Source organism: Scleropages formosus, chromosome 10 (genome assembly GCF_900964775.1).
Source record: "Scleropages formosus chromosome 10, fSclFor1.1, whole genome shotgun sequence".
Taxonomy (NCBI): domain Eukaryota; kingdom Metazoa; phylum Chordata; class Actinopteri; order Osteoglossiformes; family Osteoglossidae; genus Scleropages; species Scleropages formosus.
The window spans coordinates 14,848,641-14,867,557 of NC_041815.1; the positions used below are offsets into that span (position 1 = coordinate 14,848,641).

The following is an 18,917-nucleotide window of genomic DNA, read 5'->3' on the forward strand; positions in this document are numbered from 1 at the left end:
TTTAACTGGGAAACAGGAATTCCCACAGTTCAGAAATAGAGGCTTCAGAGAAACACCTGGAGACAAACTGTTGAGCAGAAAAACAGACCATTCACACCCTTGGGGTTCCAACTGGTATATGATGCTGTGCTAGGGGAGGCAGTTGTATCGTACTGCTCTACTGGTAGACTATTTGTGACTTACTTCATATGATGATTTTAGTTCCATGTTTCTTAGTGGGACTGATGCCAACTCAGCAATAGGTATTCCTTCACATACAGAGTTGCCCTTGATTTCACAAGTCAAAACATTTTGTGGATGTCTATAAGGTGCAATAAATAAAAGTTGACTCCAATAGCTGGATTGACCGCAGTTACAAAGCTAAAATGCTTGACTCGCACAAGAAAGCAGGTCAGAGTGGCTAAGAAAATGTCTTCATAAATTACAGTTACATAAATTGTTGTACAGAAGAAAATCCTGTATATTTATCTCTGGAGAAAATACATAAAAGTCCACCATGAATATAAAGTAATTTGTCAAGGCTTTTATGTTTGTACTTTAACAGAAATGTAATGCATTTCACTATGATTAAATAAGACCAGAAATGCTGCCAAAGGAGTCTGGTGAGATGTCTTGGGATTCAGAGTCTCTTTTTGATGAGCTTTTCCAGTTTTCGGATTCGAGATGACTCCTGTTCCGGGGTTGGGGTGCTGAAGGAAAGCGAGGACCCACCATCAGCCCCCGACGGTGGTGTTGGTAACCTTTGTCTGAAAAGTTCCAGCATGCTGCTTTGCTCGCTTCGCTTCAAAGCCTGGGACAGGAGACAGCAGACACCCCACTTTGACGGTCTATATAAAATACATACACATTCTGCATGGATGCACCGCGCATGTGTGGGGGCTATGCATGTGAGAACAACAAGCTGTTCACTTCACTGTGATCAGATCTTACAATACAAAACCACAATGGAAAGTGAGTCAAGTTCATTTCAGAGTAGACCAAACACTAAAGCTTACCTTCATGTCCAGAATCTTTTGGAATGTCTCTGGGTTCCCATCAGCCAACAGCTTAATGTAGTTGTCCACAAATACAACAGGCGGTTCATGGGGGGCCATGACAACCTGGCAGGAAGAACAGTTCTCATGAATGTATAATGAAAAGAATGCAACATGTCCTTCCAATACCCTAGCTCTACACCCCAACTTCAACTATGCAGCAGTGTTTCCATACAGCTTTTTCAAGACCAAAAAAAAAAGACACTGTTTAAAATTGTTTAAGTGTAAACAAAAGACCAACACTTAAGGGCTATATTTAGGGCCTTCTTTTACAAACCACTTACTCTATGCTTGAATGAAAGTGAATGAGCCTAACTGGTAATTATTTTTTGGTATAATGAGAGGACCTGGGCCAATCAGGATCAGTAAAAAGTTAATGTTTTTGGGAAATGGTCCCGTTCTGTTGATCTTAATTTTTCAAAAGGAAGAAAAAAAATTGGAGGGACACCAGATGGCCTGTGATATGTTGGGAAGCTGAGGTATTTCTGTTACCAATCTGAGAAACACATGGCAGACAGTTGCTCACTGAAAAAGGATCAACACCACTGCAACCCCTCCTACTGGTCCCACGTCAACCTGCAAAGCCCTTTCTATTCCCCAACCAACACTGAAGAAACAGTAATGTATGCAAGACTAAAGGGGAGATGGGCACCAAAAGCTATGGATTGTCCGGAATTCTGGAGCACCCCCCACAAGTGATTTACTTAGCAACTGTCCTGGAGACTAGCCAGTGGACAGCCTTGCGGGACCTTTTGTGGTTAGCTCATAAAAAAGAAGACCAAGTGAGACTGAAAAAGAGAGTGAGAGGAAAAAAAAAGGCCCAGGCTGGGGGCTGCGTTCCCATTCCCTCCCCAAAAAGAGCCACTCTGGGAGGGAATGGGTGTGGCTGCAGATGATGGAAAACAGCCACGTTTCACGGAGCTGCTTGTTTGGCTAAGGCGCCATGCCTAGCTTCACAGCAGTGAATCCTTAACTTTACCTCAGACAAAGAACAGTATTAAAAAAAAAAATCCCTCTGGAAGTAACTCAGTTCACAATATACAAAATTTTGTGTGGAAAATAAGTCTCACTGAGAGCTGTAAATATTTTGACACCTCTCGTTTTCCAGCGTCAGTGAATTCACACCATTGAAATAGGTCATCTTAAGGTTTTTTTTTAAAATAATTATACTAGAGAATTACAAGTACATAGAAAAAAAAAAACTTCAGTGTATTATTCATCTTACTGCAATAGTTTAGCCTGTTTTTATAGAGCAGAAAAAGTACAAATAAGATGCAAGTTATTACCTGGTACCCAGATGGAACAACACAGTCAGTGAATGCTAAGAAAAATTTAAGATATGCTTCAATTCAGTTTCCTTGCAAGGGCTAGGTTAGACACACCATGTCCTTCAACACTGTACCATGGTGCACTAACTCTTTCAACACATTCACCTTACAGTTGACAGGTTGCCTTACATTGTATATTTGTTTTATTCAACACAAGTGCTACAGGTCTGACAGCTGAGGACAGCAGCCTGAACATACAGGGAGGGTGAACTAAGTCAAGCTTCACACAAGGGCTGTTGTGGCCATATTGGGAAGCACCCAGAAACATCCCTTTCTTGCTCTGATCCAACAAGCCCTACTGGTGCTATTTGTTACATCAGTTCATTCTAGAGGTGTTTTAAGAAAGGGGGGAAAAAAAAAATCTACAATTCCAACTATAACATACAGCCATGCTGTTTCAGCACATTGTCAGAATTGCTCACTGTTAATGTCAAGCTGTTAAAGTACTGCATTTCACATATTTGCAATTCACTAGTAAAACCCATTTATAAACTTTTAATATACTTGACTGGGTTTCTTTCATAAGATATGAAAGTTAAGCTGAATGCACTCAGTGGAACGTTGAGAGTTTTAACAATATTGTGTTAGATATTGATAAAAGCAGTGTTTTAAAAATATGCTTTTCCAAGAATAGAAGATAACAGCAGCACTTTTTTTAATTATTACCAAGATGTTAGTTGTTCTTAATGGCTTGTCTGCAAACAGTGTTATTTAGCAGGGGAAGTGGCCATTGTCTCTTTCGATTTCTTGCCAGATTTGTGCATGATGATGTGTGATTAGAAGTAATCCCAGTCTGACCATTAGAGACATCAAGGCTAAATTCCAGGCAGTTAAAAACAACAACAGGAAGTGGACCCTGGGAACCTAATGGTTCCTGGTTAACCTGAGAAAGGGGAGCAGCTCACATATTCTCCACATTCTACATTTGCACACCAAACATTTTACATTTATTTATTTAGCATACGCTGTTCTGCAAAGCATCTTCCAATGAACTCTATGTAGTAATGAGAGTTCAATCAGAAAGTCTTTACAGGAAAGCGTGAACCAACTTTGGCTCTGTTTTTATTAATACAATTGTAGATATGAGTTTAGGTGCCTGTGTATGTGTTTGTATGTGCAGTTGTGTGCATAAGGAGTGTGTGTGTGTGGGGTTTTCTAGTCAGTGTGAGTTGGACTCTAACTTAGTCATCTTGTAGGCAGCTGCAAGCGTCTGCTTTCCTCTTTTTCGCCACATGAAACCACTGCACCCCACTGTGACCACCCGTGCCCTGGCTCTCTCATACACTCATAAAAATGGAGGTAGAAGGTGGCTGAACAAATACTTTTTTTTTTTTCCTCAAGACCCATGCATGCAAGACTTTATGGGAATGTTAGCATGAAACACATTCCAGGAAGAAGCTAAGCATTACATTTTGCAATTCTTTTCCTCAAGAGAAATAAGGGGGGGGGGGCAATGTCTCACCTTAAGGATCATCTCAGCACGTGTCATACCCTTTACAACTATCTTGGTGTAGCTTGCCGGTGCTTTGCGCACTACCTGGGACCCAATAGAGGGCAGGTCCAGCAGAACTGTCTTGAGGGAGTGTGTATCCAATAAAAGCTGCCCAAATAGAGAATACACACACATTACAGTGGAGTCCAGAGAACCACCTTTGAATGAAACCAAGTCAAATGAAAACTCTCGACTTGTCTCAAAGCTAACCAGTTGAAGGGGTACTTTACCTGCTCAGCTCCCACCATGCTGATGGGCTTGCACCTGAACAGGTGGTTGATGAACTTTGGAATAAATGAGCTATAAATGCAAAGAAACCAAATATTCACGTCATCAACTTTGTTCACTGCAAATGTGAGATAAATGCTCGGTAGGTGAATTCTGGTACTCACTTTGTGAACTTTATACAGAACTGGGTGAAGTACTTGCGTGTAGAGGCAAGGTTGTCCCGGATGACTGGCACATTTTGTTTGATGTGCATGATGATGGAGGTGACGTATGGACTTTGGTCCCCAACATGCTCCACGCTCTGCCATGGCATCTGGAGAGGATATAGAACGATCACCAGAGGTCACTGAGGAGCTTGACACCTGAGATGCCAACAAAAAGTTCACATACCTCAACTAGGTGTTAGATAGATGCAATGCATTGAATACAGAACGCCAACTGAACATGAAGGCTTGATTCAAGCCCTCGTACCTTGCTCATGGCAGTGAGCGCTGGGTCACAGGCACTGTCCAGGTCTTGTACTAGCAGCTGAATGCTGTTGGAAATCACGCTAATATAGGCAGAAAATATAATTAACAAGAGTGCACTACTCACTCAAGGTAAAATTAAACTTCCAGTACTTCTGTAAGCTATGAGCAGTTTATGTATGCAATAAAATGGCTCCTTACGTGCTGAAAGTGTCCATTTCTCCAGTCAGGTTAATCCTCTCAGCCAAGGTTTTATCAACCTTTTCCTTCAGCTTTTCCTCCAACTAGGAAAATCAGGGGGTCAAATTAGAGCAGAGTTATTCGAGAACATACCATTTTTACAAACGCGTTACATTTCTAAAAATCTAAAATTAGGTTTTAGACACTGTCTGAGTGCAGACCTGCTGTGTGGTAGCCAGGCAGTATTCAGCTGTACTCAGGATGCTGCAGACCAGACAGAGCTCCTCAACAGTGAACTTGGCTACCTCTGAGCCCTCCTTCTCCTTCAGAAGACTGCTGATTGTCAGCCCTCCACCGCTGCTACTTGTGGTCCTGAGCCGCAACAATGGTTTATTAGAGCATGATATAACAACTGCCATCACATGAAGGTTAATCAGGCTTCATCTTGGTACAATGACATTCTTCATATACACCATCTGAACTAGGACCGGTGCACCTTTGCTTTACAGGAATCCACAAAGCAGCACCCAGGCCTTCATTAACCATCACAGAGAAAACATACATGCTTTTCCCAGAACAGCAACTGTGGACACATGGCCACTGGAGCATTTTTTGTTTAGTGTCCTTTAGAGACCCTGAAAAGATCTACAGAATCAACTGATAATTTGGCCAGTAGAAAGAAAGGCCGAAAGAGCCTGTTGGAATCTCTTGAATTCAAATTTCAAAGACAAGAGGAGTTAGTCCCTCTCAGATATGGCTATACTGTGACAGTGGGCAGGAGGCAGCAATGGGAGAGTGGACTCACTTGGGTAGGTTCCCAGAAAGGATTTTCCAGGCATATTCCCGGAGGTATTTCTGGAAGATAGTTGTAAGGGCGATCATAGGCTCACCAGTGCTGAGCTGCGAGCACTGTACCATGCACTTCTTGTAGTAAACGAAGAGGTCTGCACAGCTGGGCAGCACAGCACCCCCTTCCTCCGAACCTGCCTTTGGTGGTCCCTGAGCACGAAAGTCAGCCACGAAGCGGTCAATCAGTTCCCCAAGGTTTCTGGAGCAGAGAAAGAAAGTGTTAATTTGTTATATAAAGAGGAAAAAAAAAAAAACACAACAAGTTAACAAAATAATTAAACCAAAACACTCAGATAAAGACTATTTCTGACCATTTGACTTGGAACAGGGAAGGAGAGCAATGGGAAGTGATATCCTCTGCCCCAGTCCCCTTCCGGCCAGGGGATCCTTCAGGACCCAGGACAACCCGCAACCCCTACACAGTGCCCTTTTTCTAGGAACCCCAATTGTGAATGCAGAGCGAGCTGGTGGAGAGATCTGCTGCTGTGGCACTTTTTCAAGCAGTCTTTTGCTTCTGTGGTTGAGCCGCTAATGGGAAACATTTCTGGTACGGCAGACACAGAAAGAGGGGGATCAGGATAGAGACAAGGAAATTCTTAAAGGGGGCCACAAAAAAGGGCTACACAGAACTCCATCTGTGCCATAGGTTAGGACAGGCACCCTACTATTGCCAAAAGCTTCTTAAAATATTCTATGGTGAGAACCTGGGGGCAGCTGGTAGTATAGTGGTTAGGCTACTACCTTTGGACACAAAGGTTGCAGGTTTGATCCCCACCTCTGGCTGTAGTACCCTTGACCAAGGCACTTACCTAAAATTGCTCCAGTAAAATTACGCAGCTGTCTAAATAGGTAAATAATTATAACCTTAACACTGTAAGTCACTTTAGAAAAAAGCATCAGCTAAATGAATAAATGTAAACCTGAGGGGAAAAAAAATATAGTCATGTGTTTGGGAGCCCATCTGGGTGTGCGCTGAGAAAAGACTACATAGGTATGTGTTGAGCGTATGAATGCAATAGTGACTCACTTGTCCTGCGACTCAATATACACATAAAGATGTGGCTCAAAGCACTTGGACACAATGCCATGGAATGGGTTGTCTGGAGCCTTTGGTTTCTTTGGCTAAACGGAAAGAAAGAAAAAAAAAAAAAGAGGAAAACATCAGTCACTCACCCTTTTGGAATAACATCACTGGAAAAAACACTGATGCCACTGTCACACTAACAATGGCATGTTAGTTAACACTACATTTACAAAGTAAGTAAGGTAATGTCTCTGGGATACTTGGATTCAGCATAATTTGTACTGCACTGAACTGTGAGCTATGCTCCATGTTCAAAAGTGACAGTGACATTTCACCCCCATACTTTTCCATCAATTTTCAAGTTTTATCATTTAAATGTTTTTAAAGAGGACTCCATATATTAGATTTTATTTAGCTGTAGATTGAATTTCAAATTGCAGGCCTCCAACATCGTTAAGGATGCAAGTATTATGGTACCACATGTATTAGAGTAAAGCAATACAGAGAAAAGAAGATCTCACCTTGTCCAGCTCTTCCTCCTTCTCAGACACTGAATCTTCTCCCTGCTCATCCTCGAAAAAAGGGTTTGTGGAGTCAAGGGGGGAGTCTGCCTTCTTCTGAAGAAAGAAAGGAAAAAAAAAAAATTATATATATATATATATATATATACACACACACACACACACACACACACACACACACACACACACACACACGGCTCAACATCAAAATGTTCTAGTAAGACCACATTCACATTCTTAATATAGTGTCTCACATTTGCAAAATGCATAGGTATATACTGTACACGCATTACGTTGTCACTAAAGCTCCAATGAATAACTACATACACATTGGTCTGCATAGACAAAGCCGGATTTATATACAAACAGCCAAAAAAAAAAACTAGCTTACTGTCACCCCGTCGTTTAGCGTGCAGCCAGAGAATCGCTTGGCTAGCAGCCCTTCGAAATTGGTGGTCCTCTGGATGGCGAAGAGCAACAACTTGACCTCAATCTCTCTGGCCCGAGTCCGCATCAGCTTGGCTAACTCCGTCCTAGCCAATGCATTCAATGGAGTAAATTGCTTGGTCCACCACAGGGAATATTACCATCAGTGTTAGAAGATCAGTGCACAAGATGTTATTCAAAGATACAGTCAGTGGCTGAGAATGCAGCAGTAACAGGTCAGTGACTATGTTGGCTAAGGCAACATGAAGACAGGATAAACTCCCAAGCTGGCACAGCATAATGCCTAAAAATTCTGAGCTTCCAGGTCAGTTCCCATTCAGGTGAGTTAAATCCTTAGTTGAGGTTTATTTTATGACTGCTTCTTTTATTGATTTTATAATCACAGACAGCCACAGTAAATACTACAGAATTTAAATGTCTAACCATTTGTCTGGAATGTAATTGTTGCTGGGTAACCAAGGGGAACAAACGTCCCCAATTAAAAGGAGATTAGAGATCAAATTTGAACTGGGGCACGTCAAGGTTTCTCCAGCCACTGAAACAGTACAGGCCCTCATAAAGCTGGCTCCACAAATCCAGGGAGGTGCACAGCAGTGGAGCACACAGGAAAACATTATCTTACCATAGCTGACAGAATGTCCAGACAATAATGTGTCATGATTAACTATTCTCTGCTGCAGGTCTTGCTTTTCAGGTTAGAGTCAACTGTTTTAAATGTTGGTTTTCATTAGTAAAACACTTAACCTGTCTCTAGTTGACAGAGAATTATTACTGGCAGACTACATAAAGAAACTACAGAATAAATACAAACCATGTTTGTCAATGCTATGATGACAATGGCTGCAAATCGTACACAAAAGAGATCTGAGATGTCAGCATGAGGATATACCTGGTAATATGGCAGAACTCCACAGCAATGCGTTCCGTCATGAACCACTCCCCTGGGAACATGCGGCCGTACTTCTCTTCATAGTCCACTAGCTGCCGTTTGATCCAGGCATAACGCCGATCTATTTTGTCTAGCCATGCTACCTGTAGGACAAAGACACAGCCATTCAGAAAAAGGATGCTCACACCTGACAACATCCATCATCATATCAGCTATGCAACAAAGAGCTCTTTGTAGACCATACTCACGTCTTGGTTCTCCTGGAACAGCACCAGATACTCTGAGAGGTGTTGCCTGATGAATTTCTTGATGATCTCCTGCTTAATACGGGGGTCCAGCACATTGGCCACCAGACAGGCATCCCTCAGCACGTTACTTGGACCCCCTGGTTTCTGAAATATTGGGCCACACAACTTGACAAACGCTAAAAAGAAACAACTCAGGGATATGCAAAAAGTCCCACCGCTCGCTCAGTTTTTGTACAGGTTGATAGTCCCCTCACCTTTGACCCCTGTGAAGGAAAGGACTCCTCAAAGTCAGCCAGTATCTGAGCTCCAAGCTCACTCTGTGCTGCTTTCACTCTGCAAAGGAGGATAGATACAGTGAAGATGTGTCTGATGCACATCATGTGGTTATGAGGCATTTACACTAGTTAGGAGGCTCCCCCATAGAACATCCCATACAGATACCGAGTGAATCACAAAGGGACAGTAATGAGCCCAACAAAGTACCTGAACCTGGCTGCCCACCTGTGGGCAAGGAAGAGGTTCTGGCCTGGTGCAGGTGGGCTATTGACTGATACATCAATGAGGGAAGCTAGCTCCTCAACAGAGCAGACCATTTTATAGGGCATCACTCACAGATTAATCCTTCTGAAATCCTTCAACTTGTCACCTGTTGTGACAATAAAATGGAATACCAAAAAAACAAAAATCCTACTGTGGTGTTCTAGGCTCATCAAAGAACTCAGAGGCCAGCAGTCATAGTTGATGCAGAATTTAAAAAAACCAAAATCAATCAATAACAAAGAGAGAACAAAGAAACAGGCAGAACAGACCCTTTCAAAAAACAATTGCTGGTCTCCTTTACATATAAACAACGAATAAATGTGATGCTAATTATTCTCAATAGCTACAGATATTGAGACACTATAAAAGCAGGTGTACAGTGCAAATTTATTTCTGGTTTTGCTCTGGAATTACACTTCCACTTGGGTTTCATCTCTTCCCATGTTTGATACATCAAGTCCTTTCCAGAGTAAACAAGAGACCCAGGAGAGGACAGTGGATTTTCCCCCTTGACAGCTGCCTTCCAACCATCTGTCTGTATATCTGCCCGCTGTAGTCTCTGCTGACACAGCCTTGGCCTTCTGTACTTCAGTGCAGCTCAAAGTCTTATATGGAATACCACACCTTTAGGCCAATGAAAAATATTTATCCAGGGTGTGTTGCAGCCTGAACAGAAAAGATGGCGTTGTTCATTCAGAATATCAGTAAAAACAAAGGAGCCATCTAAATCAGGCTGCCTCAAAGTAAATGCAGCACAGTTTGCTCTGTGTCTATTCCTGAGCATCCCTTTCCTGTAAGCTACACTTACAATACCCTAGTTTTTTGGGGCCCAGATGACAAGTTTTATACAAAATGGAATTTCAGAAATTATGGGTCATGACAAGAGCAGCCAGTGGGTGGCTATCTATACTACCTATGTTGGAATTTATATTTTTCAAACAATCTGAGGTTCTTTGGAGTCTCAATGATTACTTACTGCAAAGCTCACAGAAGTATTATAATCGTGTATCTGTCATGCAGAACTTCCCCAGGTGTTAACCATCACAGATGTATACACACTTGAAAAGGATGTACAGCCACTGCTAATATGCCTGTGTGTGCTCTCCATGAGTCCTTTGCACTTGCACATTGTACCCAGTACGTTTAACGCAGCCTGAAACTTATCAGTACATGTTCTTTATTTAAAAAAAAAAAAAAAAAAAGGCAAAATTTCTAGTCAAGACCTTTCAGCCTCTATCCATGGTCTGTGGAAAATAACCAAACTACATAGGTGTTCTATAACTCCATGCAGTTCAGAGTAATAAAGAAAACAATACAAAAGATATAATGAATAACATAATGAAGATTAGCAAGTACATTAACCAAAAAAAAAAAGTACATTCCAACACTTATAACCAGGGCCAGCCTTGATGCCAGCTATAAAACGGACGGAAGGAGGAGGCCATCTGGTAACTGGGCAAAGAAGAGTAAAACTTCATGGTTTACAGTTAATCCATTTCCATACAACTCCACTTCCCATTGTTCAGGAAACTCCAGTCCTCCTTCCTCAGAATCTCAAACGGGACTGTGTATGTGTAATGGGGCCCTAGTGTGCATGAGTGTGTATTTGTGTGTGTATGAGAAAGATCACAGTCTTTTCCAACAATCTGCTGCTCCAGATAAACACTGAGAAACTGTGGAACAATGAAGGGATCACACTTGATTTTCCACCCCACACACACCCTGTCCTTCACTTATAATCTGACCACCTTTTGCATCTGTCCAACAAAAACAAGCAGGATGGCCTCAAAGTCACCCCAAACATAGTGCGTCCAGATTGTGAGCTCGCATGGCACATGACAGGCTCGCTCATCAAGCGTCTCCATGAGGGGGAAGGGAGAAAATGGAAGAAGAAAGAGATGCATGAACTGTATGTTACACAAAGATTTACAATGAAGCACTGTTTAATACTTCTCACTAGTGCCACATTTTCTTTACGTACAAACAGGAAAACATCCCAAATCCCTGCCAGTTCATAACAAGAACAATAAATGCCATCATGTAAACGGAGCAGAACAGACCTGACAATTAGTTGCCTCAAGAGACAGCCAATATCTGCCAAGATTTCTGGTGGTTTGAAAATAGGTGTTGATTTATTCCAGATAGTCTGAGTCTGTTCTCTCACCTGAATGCAAAGCATCTGGGTGCTTAAAATGCTGCCTTTCCAACTGTTTGTTTGGTAGCGTGACTGTGCGTGTGCACATAATCTGTCCCTTGTTGTGTGTTCATGCATGTACGGTAGTGTACATTCTATACATGAACGGACAAGTGTGTAATCGATGTTGTTTGCCACCACTGCTGTGGTTACCTCTCAGAAAGCTGGCGAATCTGAGGAATGCCCATGTACTTCTGGAAGTGCTCCAGCACATTGACCACACCTTGCAGCAGGTTGGCCACCTCCCCGTACTGCCGCCTTCGTGTCATAGCCCTGAGAGGAACAGAAGTTAGGTGTCAAACCCCCAGCCCTTTCAACTCACAGAGGCACACAAACTCAAACAAGAACAAAAGTTGCACAAGTGTCAACATTTTTTGATATGACAGTGGATTCTTTTTATTGGACATCCACTCCTTCCTGAGAGCAGATCAGGTAGCCTATCAATCAGATAGCATGTCCAACTACTGCTATAAGTACCATATGTGCTATGGCTGACGACTGTATTGCAGATTTAGTAATACAGTAAACAACTTCACTGCTAACTGTTCTGCCAAAAATGCACTGTACTGAAATAAATGACCTAAGTAACAAAATTTAAATGTAAGAAATTAAGTAAAATATTCTTATAGTAAAAACTGCACTACACTAACTTGTGCTGCAGATTTTTTTTTTTTTTTTTTTTCCTGTCTACCAAGATTTTTTTTTTAGTCCTGGTCCCTCTACTGTACTGTGGAACTCAGGAGCTCTCAGCTGTCCCAACACACACACACACACACACACACACCCTGCCTCCAATGAAACCACTGACACTCACTCCAGAGAGTCCACGCCACCTGCCAGCATGTGCAGGTGGTTGAGGGTGGTGATAGAGGTGGTGAGGTGGCGCTTTGCATGATCCAGCTGTTTGATGTCACGAGTGATCTCTTTAACCTCGAGAAGAACAAATCCAAGACTTAATTACATGTCCGACTTTGGAGGTGCTACCATTGTTCTTTTGTCATATTCAGCCTCGTTTCCCTCCTACCTCTGGTGCCCTTTCAATGGCCAGCAGTACTCACACACAGATGGCTACAACATTATTACTCCAGAATCTGGATTTGTAGAAGCCGCTTTCCTTCACAACAGGAAACAAAGCTTTCCCTTCCCTACGGCTTTGACATTAGCACTGGGATACCTTGTTATCATCAGGCTGCTGCTTAGCTCAAAACCATCAGGGTTCATTATTACACACCATTTGCTCCGATTTCTCAGCCTTATCCTTGATGTCCTTAATTTTGCCAAAGAGCTGCTGGATGGCTTTCTGGGCTTCCTCCAGTGCCTGAGAAAGAAGTGACATGTTCAGCTGAGGCAACTGACAACCAGAAAGAACTGTAAACACTCCCCATGTTTAGAACTGCTCCGCTTCCCAGTAAAAGTGTACAAAAACTGAATTTTACCTTTATATTCATTCATTAATGGACACAAACTCATGACACTCCTAAGCGATGTATAACTCAGTAAAAAACTGCATTTCAAAACAGCCTAAGATCTTTACATACAGATTCACAATTACTGAAACATTATATGTCTGATACCACAATGTGTGTCGACATACATTACACAGTAGCCACCTGCAGAAATCAGTTTTTCTTTTTTATTAAAAAAAAAAAAAAAAACCACACACTTCTTGAACATCCAAAGAGATCCAGTAGTTCTGAGGGAAATGTTGGGCTTGTCTACTAAGCTGCTTACAGCGGTTTACCCATATATACACATGGATAGTCTTTATTGTAACAATTCATCCTAAGTACCTTACTCATTTGAAAGCTCCAGCACATTAGAGGGACACAGAAATATGAAATGTGTTAGGGGCAAAAAACAAATTCATTTTGACATCTCTTTCCAGACAGGCTGCTTTCACAACAGCTGCGGATTGCTGTTTCATTGGAGCCAGGTGTTTGTCCACCTGATGGGCCTGGGGAAAAGGTGCTACAGGGTGTTCTGTGACTCAGAGACCCCTTGGTTGAAGGGAAAAATGTTGCCAGATTGTTGAAGGAATGTTGCAATGGGTTGAAGGCAACCCTTTAGCATATGGTCAGAAAGGCCAGAATGGTATAAGGCCACAATGGACCACAATCAGCCTTGCCGTCTATCACCAATGGGCAGGGCAGCCCTTGGCAGAACTGCACAACCGATAAAGGAAGCTGGCTGTCTCTCTTATTCCCCTTCAAAGATAGATGGAATGTTAACAGCTGGCCCCAGCTGCTCTTGGAATTTACCACTTTCATAAGCTGCTTATGGAGGAAAAAAATGGGTAGGGGGTTGGGTAAGTTAAGGCACATATAAAAAGTGGGCAGCTGCGATTGCCTTTTCCCATTCTGAGAAACAACTTCTGAAGTGCTCCATCAGGTCATGCTCAAGGTCAAAAGTGGAGGGTAACACTGAACTCGAACTGCACGCAATGTCCCGAGGAATCAGCTGGCAGTGGTGCATTTCGCAGAGTGCTGGCTGAATGGGGCACAAAAAGGGTGTTTCTAAGAAACAGACCCTTGACTTGCTCCCACTGAAAACCACTGCAGCAAGGGTGCTTCAGAGTCAGACAGAATGGCAGTGAGGTGTAGTCGTACATGATCAGGTCAGCTAAAAGCTAAAATCAGAAATCTGCCTTGCACACTCATGCTTTCCCATCTCCTCAGGACACAAACACTGCCCCCAATTATCTCGCTGCTCTCCCCAGACGCCAAGGGTGCCCCATGTTCCTTTAACCAAAACAGACCGCTGCCACACATGTGGTGTCTATTTGTGGATCAGGGACACTTCCTTCCGCGGACGGCGGCAGGGCCAGGCGCGGCTGCATTCACTGGTACTCTAGGGACATAGGGACAGAGGCTTCCAAAGGGCGTCTCCTCTCTCCAGAGGAGCTGTAGGGGAAGGGGGAATGGCAAACCAAATCTGCTGAGATCTAATTTTGATACAGCATGCTATATAAACATTGCAGGACACCTTCACCGTGTATGCTTAACTTTGAAAGAGCTTCCCATGTATGTCCAAGACTGTCCATGTCAGTAACACAATGACAGCAGAGTGTCTACTGAGAGCTCTAGAGAGGCACTGGGCTGGTGCAAAACTGCCTTCAATGAGCAAAAGAATCCGTCCTCCCCTCCATTTAAAAACCAACAGCACAGTGTGGAACAGCAGACTGATTCCAAACAGAGAAAAAGACAAAAGGGGATGAGTGTTGGGGAGGGGGGTATACAAAACAGAGAAACCACATGAGCATCAAACTTCTCCCTCTGCATTTAGATTAAATATTTACATTCTGCTCTCTTTGAGGGGGTTTCTCCCCAGCATTCCTAATAAGCTGCCTGGGCATGCCAACAGCTACATCCAGCATCCAGAACCCTGTTGGTTCCCCGGCAGCCATAAAAGCCTTCTGTGAACTGTCCTCCCAAGACACAACATGGCAAAGGTTGTTTAGGAGAATGATGGATGTATTAGGAAAGAAAACATAAAACGCTATCTATGGACAAATGCCTCAAAGCAAAGCTGAAAACCAGCTACGGATGGCAGTGTGTAATTAACAACAAATGTTGAGCCAGTTCAGTGACAAGCTGTTTATTGGTCCAATCTGCTTTTTCAGGATATGAGAGTTTTTAGGTCCCCATTCCATAACTGAACTTTCAAAACAAATACAATAATAAATATAACTATGATGAGTTATGGTGGTGACACTGAACAGCAGTGTTGTCATTTGACTTAATGATGGCAACTCATGATACCACCAGTTAACATAAGCAGACTTATTAAACTAAAACAGTTTCCTCAAATTAGGTGTTCAGGAACTCAGGCAAGCAGCGGAATTCTAGAACCACCTGTAGACCGTAGCTGCTGACTCCTTCAGGCTGTGAAATCACGTTAAGTCTAAGCCATTGGCAGGACAAAGTAGGTCTGAAAGGGAATGCATGACTGGTGGTCCTGATAAAAACAGGCCCCTGAGAGCTCAAAGAAGAAGTTTTGAAGATGATGACTCTCCCTGGGTGAGCAGCCTGTGTCTAGCTGCCGTTTCATGGGAAGAGCCTGTCATAGCATGATGTTCTCTCCTGACTAACAAATTTGGGTAAAAAAGCCTCTAAACTGAGACAATTGTATTAATTTTTTTAAACAGAGAGGCACAGACACTTCCAGAGACACCTCAATTCACGTGACTCCAGCAACCACTGCTGATAAACATAACCCAGACTAAACAGAGGACAAACCATATTTTTCCAACCCTGCCTTCTCCGTGCCCCCTCCCCACATCTGTAATCCACACCCCCAACCTTCTCATCTGCAGAAATGATTTTCCTCTGCTCACTATGGCAACATCCCCATGGATCCTGCCATGAGACTGGAAGCCTCAGTTCAACCCATCCAACAAATTCCATTAAGTGGGTTCCAGGCATTCCAGCGGTAACCAGGCAAGACAAGACCACCAGGCCCACCCTCTGCACTTCTCCCAACAACTGGCTCCTTACGCATCTCCTGCTTCCCCAAATCATAAGCTCACATTTCGCCCAGCCATGGTGGCTCGTGGAGGAAGGATCTGTGTCAAATCAACGGTTCCTAAATATTCCAAAAAGCAGTGGGACACTAGACCGTGGAAACCACAACTTGAAATGGAATAACAGTATGACCAAGGAAATAATCTTTTTCCAAACAAGGCAAAATTTTGTTGTCGGGATGGGTATGATTCAACTCAAGTCTTTCCACAGGGATCCAGGGAATATAAATGATGGTAAGGCCATGTATTGTTCTCAGGGCTTGGCAGCAGACATGACTACAAAAGCAGGGAAAGCCTCCCTATGGCAGTGGGCCTATGGGAGTATTTCTCTTTTTTCCTGTGTGCTCAGTGGGGGAGCGCGGTGGCACAGCGGACTTGGCCGGGTCCTGTTCTGTGGTGGGTCTGAGGTTCAAGTCCTGCTTGGGGTGCCTTGGGGCAGACTAGTGTCCCGGCGTCCCGTCCGGAGCGTGTCCCCTCCTCCTCTAGCCTTGCACCCTATGTTGCTGGGTTAGGCTCCGGTTCACCGCAACCCCGCTTGGGAAAAGTGGTTTCAGACTGCGTGTGTGTGCGCGCTCAGTAAAAACACTTTAGAAGCTGGTTCCTCTGCTCATGCTGCCTTCCCAGTCTTACCTTTAAACAATCAAGAATGAGACACCTGCTTCTAAACTGCACCTAAAACTTACACTATACTAACAAATCTTGGGGATCATAAATCAAAATCCATTTTTAGGAGCTATGCTACTATAGCACTTTCAGATATCGACTGAACTTTAAAACCTGCTTGGGGTGCTGAAAAAAGATGATCCCGTGTTCTTATTTCACAGCTGCTTTGGGCACTTAATTTTTCTCAAGATGTACTGGACTTGTATTGTATTGGAATCTTGGTCCAACACTGCAGCACTCAGCCAGATTTTTAGAGAGCTAATAAAAGACGACATTGTGGACATGCGATGTCACTCACCTGCCTGCCATCTTGTCCCACGTTGGTCTGCCCCCTCACCACCATCCGGATGTTGTCATCCAAGCGCCTAAAACGTACCAGTCAACATTAGTTCGGCATCATCTGTTCTTGTCGCTCCTTATCCAACTATTACTACATGGACAGATGAGTGAAGTTACTGAGACAGGCCCACAGACCACGGGACTCACCGTATTTTCAGACGAATCTTATTCACCACATCATCAATATTGGCCAGTGACTGTTAGGAAACAATCCAGATGCTTTTATCCCAACACAAGCAGCAGCCAACACTTGGTATTAACCTTTAATGTGCTGTTACAATTCATTTTACATTTTAAACGGTAAAAGCTATCCACTATGTCTACACTTATGCAGATTTCACACTTTAAAAGTACCTTTACACCTGTATTTTTATCCTGGACGTACAGCATAAAGTAATTGGCTCAACAAGCAACAGTACTGTCCATCTTACTTACAACACTAGACCATTATACTAGTTAATACAACACAAAGAAGCCACTGTATATTAAACAGTAAAATAATCATGTTACATAAAAACAAGGTTCAATACAGTTCAGTACAAAGCGAACACCTCCCTCTAGCGGTCGTCTGAAAATAACAGCAATTTAAACTCACATGCTGCTTTTCAACTACTACTATTGACAGTCAAGGAATCTCGAGAAAACATTTTAAACATAATGCTACAAATATTAAAGAGTACAAGGAGCAAAGGAAAACAAGAAAGAATAGAATGCACAGTAATTTATTCAGCAGCACAACGTAATGTACTGTACTATGACAGTAGTGTAGTGTATTGATGCTTTGTATACTTAATACCTACTACTATACTATAGTACCCTGGCCATACCTGCTCCGTGGGAAAGAGGGTGTTGATGTATTCCACAGCATTGAAATCCGCCCTGTCCAGAGGATCCTGGCTGGGGAAAACCTACGACAAAAGGCAGTGAAATGAAAAGAGCGGAATCAACATCCGTGGCAGAACAAGATCATATTTCAGACAGATGACAACAGGGTCGGTAGCTTGTGCGGCGGTTCGGCCTGTCCTAATCTAAGGTAGCCGCTTCCAATCGTCCCTCCTGTAAGAATTAGAATAACTTATATAGACATTGCTGTTAAATCATGGCTGGCTACTACTAAGTTAAGTATATCAATCAATGTGAAACTAGTAAGTATCTCGGAAAAAGACGAATAGAGTCAAATAACGGAGAATAACTTATGCGGCTTGGGCCCATATAAACAGTCCGATGACGAGAAGACAGGCAGCAGAACTCGGACGAGACAGAGTGACTGTGAGAGTGGCAGTGGGCCGAGGAACGCCGGACCTCCGTTTTGCCCAGTCACACAGTCTGTCCCCATGCCATGGCATGTAGCGAGACAGGAGCGCAACTACTACGGACAGTACAGACACTCCGGCGAGCAGCATCCGCCTCCTGCATCGCTATGGACACATAATGTGGCAGGCGGCTGACTGATAGCACGAAATAACTGTCGATCGTTAGCTCAGCCAAGGCGCCAGGCAGGAGCGACGACGGACGGTTTTCACTCAGTCTGAGCGCTCCGCTGCACCAGTAACTGTGCGGTTAGAACAAGCAACTCGCTAAATACCTGCTCGATAGCCAACTGCACCTCGGGAGAAAGGTGCAAAATCGCCTCTAAATCATCGGAAAATTCTAGTTCCTCCTCTTCCATTATTGACATAAGAGAAACAAGTGAAGTGTACGCCGCTTCCGAGCAGAGCGCTCTATCGCCTACTTCCGCAAACAAAGGATTCTGGGAGCTGACGAGGGCTTTGCGTCACGACGCCATTAAGGCCGTGTGTTAGCGAGGCCCTGCTCGCGCGCCTGTCGCTAGTCGTGTCCTCGGTCTTTTAAACATTGTATTTATCGTAAAACAGTTACCCTGAAAAACAACGAGCTTAGTGTAACCGCGGGTTTTTACAGATTTTACGGCAACAGTTGCAAGTCGTCAGCTGTTC

The 18,917-nt window shown here is 43.3% G+C and overlaps 1 protein-coding gene across 2 annotated transcripts; it reads right to left on the reverse strand.

Moving 5' to 3' along the window:
- Nucleotides 1–21: 21 nt before the first annotated feature.
- Nucleotides 22–18,694, reverse strand: vps53 (VPS53 subunit of GARP complex). 2 transcript variants are annotated; one of them, XM_018732603.2, is made up of 23 exons: nt 18,548–18,694; nt 17,790–17,870; nt 17,110–17,159; nt 16,922–16,988; nt 12,673–12,759; nt 12,256–12,371; nt 11,595–11,714; nt 8,962–9,040; nt 8,708–8,851; nt 8,460–8,602; nt 7,515–7,656; nt 7,124–7,219; nt 6,606–6,700; nt 5,717–5,777; nt 5,535–5,584; nt 4,951–5,101; nt 4,751–4,833; nt 4,554–4,632; nt 4,247–4,395; nt 4,085–4,154; nt 3,825–3,962; nt 996–1,100; nt 22–790 (listed from the first exon to the last, which is right to left on the reverse strand). In XM_018732603.2, exons 1-23 carry the CDS (start codon nt 18,638–18,640, stop codon nt 620–622), a joined length of 2,370 nt encoding a protein of 789 aa, XP_018588119.1. In that variant the 5' UTR covers nt 18,641–18,694; the 3' UTR covers nt 22–619. The 2 variants fall into 2 exon arrangements, with proteins under 2 accessions (XP_018588119.1, XP_018588118.1); XM_018732602.2 differs by having other exon boundaries at nt 26–790; nt 5,535–5,777.
- Between the last annotated feature and the right edge of the window lie 223 nt (nt 18,695–18,917).